The 5,513-nt window shown below is 51.1% G+C and overlaps 2 protein-coding genes across 2 annotated transcripts in view; one reads left to right on the top strand and one right to left on the bottom strand.

Moving 5' to 3' along the window:
* usb1 (U6 snRNA biogenesis 1) overlaps window positions 1–352 on the bottom strand; it is a 7,571-nt gene extending 7,219 nt beyond the window's left edge. The window contains exon 1 of the mRNA XM_031875655.1: window positions 44–352. Within this exon, the coding sequence (XP_031731515.1) occupies window positions 44–202 (159 nt within the window). The 5' untranslated portion in view covers window positions 203–352. The remainder of the gene's footprint in view (window positions 1–43) is intronic.
* Window positions 353–766: 414 nt separating this feature from the next.
* On the top strand, window positions 767–4,683 carry znf319b (zinc finger protein 319b). Its single transcript, XM_031875657.1, has 3 exons — window positions 767–1,132; window positions 2,051–2,198; window positions 2,281–4,683. The coding sequence occupies exons 2-3, from the start codon at window positions 2,194–2,196 to the stop codon at window positions 4,133–4,135; spliced, it is 1,860 nt and encodes a 619-aa protein (XP_031731517.1). The 5' UTR covers window positions 767–1,132; window positions 2,051–2,193; the 3' UTR covers window positions 4,136–4,683.
* The last annotated feature ends 830 nt before the right edge of the window (window positions 4,684–5,513 follow it).

Raw genomic sequence — 5,513 nt, 5'->3', positions numbered from 1 at the left:
CACACACACACACACACACACACACACACACACACACACACACACACCTTGTTTTAGCAACCTGTTCCTCAATTTTGGGTTTCTTCCTCGTTAGGCTGGCGTTGTTACCACCATCTTCCTCTTGACACTTTCGAGAAAAACTTTTGTTTCGATCAGTCGCCTCACTTTCCTCCTCCGAGCTGCTGCTGTAGCCGACCAACATCCTGCCACGACTATAGGTGTGCGGGCATTAAAATGATAACGTTACATGTACTGTGATGAATCAACGATATAGACATGTTGGCTCGGCTTCAAAACGCATTTTTTCCTCCAGCGGCTTCGAACAATCAGCCGGAAGTATCATCCACGCAGTCCTTCGCTTCCGATGTAAACAACCTGGTGTAATGATAATATGTGTCCCAGTGAAACACAGATCCGCTTAGTTCCCCTTTATTATATTTGCCACAATGCGTGTACAGTACATAATGTTAGATGAAGAGGTGTTTTTGTGTACTGCTAGGCCCAAAAGATTCTCTGAAATTTGGAAAAAATGCATTTATGCCATGCCATTTAAAAAAAGGTGACAGGTTCAGATGAAACTGGAGGGAGGTGTAATTATGTTTAAATTGTGGTTTTGATTGATAAACAGCCACTGACACATAAATTCTTTAGGACAGCAGGAATAGATGTAGTGAAAAACGTTTGTACGGGTGTTACATTAAAGCCGTCATACACAGTTCCGGGTGTGTGGGTGTGTTGTGAGCATGCCAATTAACTCTTGGTTTATTCATGTTCCCGTGCGCGGGCAGAGGCTCAGAAGCTAGCCGATAGCTAGCTAGCAATTTATCACAAAATGCATATGTTTTCGCTAGCCGAGAGAATGCCCTAGGATCCAAATAAATGTACAAGTGAAATGACAAGGTTTGTTGGGGATATTAGGAAAACCACAGGACAATTTTCCATTTTAATGACCCGCAAACCCCAATTTTTTTTTCCGGCCCCCGGAGCCACAGCGCTCGAACAAGAGAGCATCCGAGCACCGTTTGCGGATGTGAAGAAGGGACCTAATGCTATTTGGGGGAGTAACCGTTAGCTAACCTACGGCAGACTGGCGTTTATCTGAAATACTAGCGGGCTTGACTGGACGCTCCAGGTACGTAAATGCGGGGTTTTCGCATCATTGTTTACATGCACCACTCACTAACAAATGTGTCGCTGCAACTGCTACTACTAGGTTGGTTTTTCCCCCGTGGCTAATCCGCTAGCGTTAGCTCTTTTCCTGCGCCCCTGTGGCCGCGTTAGCATGTAGCTAGGCTAGCTAGCTAACCTATCCTGATTACAGCGATCTTTGCCTGGAGACGAAAAACGTTATGATGCGCAGACGCTGTCTTCCTCTTTTATTTTTTTTAACCGCGAATCGTTGAGCATTTTGGATGTCTGCATGGACTAAAATTGGAACTACATAACCAATATAATAAAGATTTACATATACGACTCTGCGTTAACGTTTTATGTCCAAGCCTGTATGTTAATGAATGATCACTTGCCTTCACGGGGCACAGCTTCCAAGTTGTTTACGTTTCATTGAATAGGGATGCTTTTTAGCAATGTCGACATGCGGTAACGTTACATATCATTGTCGGGATGTTTTACGTGACTCTGTGCCTTTTGGGGTGATAAATATGAATGATGTGAACCCGCCGAGTTGCTCATGAGCAGATGTGAGAATACGCTGTGGTGAGAAGTTGACTGTATAGTCTGGCTCCAGCTAATATAATTATAATCCACAAGTTTTAATGTCTCGGTTTTCTGCTGAGTTTATACAGACCGATCACAACTCTGTGCTGGAGCTGGTGTAGCAAAATTGCAAAAGAAAATGTGCAATCTGTTTACATTTTTTGAAAAAACATCTTGCTAGACAAATATCCTTTTTTTTTTTCCCAGCCAGGGTGGTCTGTCCGCTGGATCGGCGGATGTTGGAGATGCAACATAACGCTACACTGTTGTTATTGAGTAACCCCTTTCTGCCTGTTGATATATTGACTTACATTGATTCTCTTTTTTCATACAGATACCACTTGAAGGCCGTAAATTACGTGAAAGACGTTCTGAGTATGATCTCCACACAGTCGTTCTCATCTGCACATCGTTGAATCTTCCACCAAAGCCCCTTCACCAAGCACCCTCGCCAGTTCTTCAGCGCCACTTGCTATAATGGAGTGAGTTTTTTTTTTCCTACAACACTCTTTGAAGCCTTCAGCCCGTTACTTAAATATACTCCAATCTCCCTTTCTCACGCAGTTGGGCCACACCGGCTGCCAAACTGAATCCCTACACCCGAGCCCGCATGTCGGAGGCCTGGCAGCAGCATGCGGTCGCTCCACCTCCAGTCGTCCACACCATCCCTCCGGGGGCTGAGAGCGCGCTGGGCTGCGCAGTGTACGGCATCGTGCTGCAGCCAGACGCCACGTCTTTGCAGCAGCAGCAGGCCCAGCACGGCCAACACAGCCAGCAACACGGCGGGACTCAGCAGCACGGAGGCGGGCCGCACGGTCAGCAGCAGCACCCCGCCCAGGCCCAGCAGACCTCCCTGCAGGTAGGGACAGAGGGAGGACACAAGTGCGCGGCCTGTGGACACGACATCTCCCACCTGGCCAACCCGCACGAGCACCAGTGCATGGTGAATCAGGACCGGTCGTTCCAGTGCACCCAGTGCATGAAGATTTTCCACCAGGCGACGGACCTGCTGGAGCACCAGTGTGTCCAGGTGGAGCAGAAGCCGTTCGTGTGCGGAGTGTGCAAGATGGGCTTTTCCCTGCTAACCTCTTTAGCTCAGCACCACACGTCCCACAACAGCACCAACCCGATGAAGTGTTCGATATGCGAGAAGACCTACCGACCTGGCTCCTCCGGCAACGTCACACCCAACTCGACTAACGCCCAGCAGCCCAGCAGTGACGGGGCCTCGGCGAGCAGCAGCTCCTCCATCCTGCCCTTCCCCTCGGCGCGGGACCGGCCGTACAAATGCTCCATTTGCCAGAAGGGCTTCAAGCACCTGTCCGAACTCACGCGGCATGAGCGGGTGCACACGGGGGAGAAGCCCTTCAAGTGCGACACATGCGACAAGGCCTTCAGCCAGTCGTCCCACCTGCAGCACCACCAGCGGACGCACAGCAGCGAGCGCCCGTTCAAGTGTGCCGTCTGCGAGAAGAGCTTCAAGCACCGCTCCCACTTGGTGCGCCACATGTACGTGCACTCTGGCGAGCACCTGTTCAAATGCAACCTGTGCGAGCTGCACTTCAAGGAGTCCTCCGAGCTCCTCCACCACCCCTGCCACCCGCAGGGTTCCCGGCCGTTCCGCTGCGCCGCGTGCGGTAAGGGTTTCAAGCGGCCGTCAGACCTCCGGCAGCACGAGCGCACGCACTCGGAGGAGCGGCCCTTCCACTGCGATGAGTGCCAGATGAGCTTCAAGCAGCAGTATGCGCTGGTGCGCCACCGACGCACGCACAAAGACCCAACCGACAGGCCATTCAAATGCAATCTGTGCGACAAGGGCTTCATGCAGCCCTCTCACCTCCTCTACCACCAGCACGTCCACGGCATGGACAACCTGTTCAAGTGCGCCTCGTGCCAGAAGGAGTTCAGCCAGTCGGGGGAGCTGCTCAGACACAAGTGCGGCGAGTCGTCCAACTCCTCGCCGGACAAGCCGTACAAGTGCGACGTCTGCGGCAAGGGCTACAAGAAGAGCTCGACGTTGCAGCGCCACCAAAACTCCCACTGCCAAGAGAAGCCCCTCAAGTGCTCGCTGTGCGACCGCCGCTTCCTGTCCTCGTCGGAATTTGTCCAGCACCGCTGCGACCCGTCGCGGGAAAAGCCGCTGAAGTGCCCAGAATGTGAGAAGCGTTTCAAATACTCGTCGGACCTGAACCGGCACCGGCGCGTGCACACGGGGGAGAAGCCGTACAAGTGCGAGCACTGCAACAAGGACTTCAAACAGCGCGAGCACCTGATCAAACACCAGAGCACTCACTCCAGAGAGGGCCAGTTCAAGTGCGTTTGGTGCGGCGAGCGTTTCAGTGACTTGGGCTCTTTGCAGGATCACACGGTGCAGCACACAGCCGAGGGAGGGGGTTACCCGGTGCCACAGTGCTTATAAATCCTTCAAGACTTTTGAACAGACAGTCCCCTAAGCTCCTGTCCTCTTGTCCATCCCTTGTAGGCGTATTATTCAGCCTAACTTTTTCCACATTTGCAGGACAGCCCAGGCTTTTATGGTTCACTCCCACCCGGTATACGTCAAGTTTTTGTCGCTTTACCAACCTGCCCAAAGCCCTTTAGTACTGTGTCATTCCATAGGATCCTGAGCTGCACTTTCCTTTTGGTTCCACCTCTTCTGCTTCTCATACCCCCCCCATTTTTTTTTCTTTTTCTTGCCGACGACCAGACAGTTGATGGCAGTGAAGAGGCCACAACCGCTGAAGCGCCATCGGTCATTCTTAATGAGACTTTTGCAGACAGAAACAGGTGCCACGATGCAGGTCGATCCAGCTAATCCCCTCCTTATTTCCTCCCTTCATTTTTCTGATATGACACCGTCATAGTTTTTGTTTTATTTTTTTTAATAGTAGCGCTAAGTATGTTTTTAAAGGTGTGCTGAATGAATCAATAGAGTCGAGCATCCATCTGAACTGACTTGTGTTTACTGCTGGGTTCTACTAGAGGGGGGATCGTTCCCTTGTTTTTCTCTCCTCCTCTGTCCCTCTTTATCTCTGACATCTCTTCCCCTCGCTCGTTCTTTCTCTCGTCTTTGCTTTCTTTCGCATCTTCCTGTCTCAGCCTGGTATCAGAAGACTGGGACGCTCTGACTAACCCCTCAGACACACATGTACTCACATTCATTTGTCTTAAGTCAGGTGAAGGGTGATTTGAAACGCTTTTGGTTTTTCATCTTCCCACAGTAATACAGAAGCAGCGTAAAGACTCTTTTGGTCACAAACCGATGCCCTGCGTCCACTTCCCTTTTTATTTATGTTTTTTGAAAGGTGCTAAATTCAAAATGTAGAGCATTACTGTAGCAGCAAACAACTATTTGCTATGTAAAGATATAGTGGAGTAATGAACCTGTGCAGAAAAAAGTCGCTCTCCCTCTGTGCACGTTGTTATCCAGGTTTCTCGTGAGCGTGCCCCCCCAGGCTAGCTTATGGCGGCAGCTCTGCGCTGTGCTTGTACGGCGGTCACAGCTCACAGCCGTCCTGGCCCATGGCGTCGTCGGGGAAGCGTAGTGCTCACCCTCCTGCCCTCAGGTCAACACAGTTGGCTCCGTCAGCACGCTTGCCGTTGTCTGCACCGTTAGAGCTGTTAACACGGTCGGCTGCAAGCCGCCGGCTTAGCCGTCGCCATGTTGAGAGCCACGTGGAGGCAAAAGATAAGATCTGAGTTTGAAATTTAGCACCTTTTGAACATATTTACAAAGTAGCCAGTCAACTCCTCAACGTATGTGAAGGGAAAGGTGTGGGGGGGGGGGGGGGGGGGGG

The sequence above is a fragment of the Anarrhichthys ocellatus genome, unplaced genomic scaffold, assembly GCF_004355925.1.
Source record: "Anarrhichthys ocellatus isolate YVR2014 unplaced genomic scaffold, GSC_Weel_1.0 scaffold93, whole genome shotgun sequence".
Lineage (NCBI taxonomy): Eukaryota > Metazoa > Chordata > Actinopteri > Perciformes > Anarhichadidae > Anarrhichthys > Anarrhichthys ocellatus.
The sequence above is the reverse complement of the archived record's forward strand: the minus strand, read 5'-3'. Positions and strand labels throughout refer to the sequence as shown.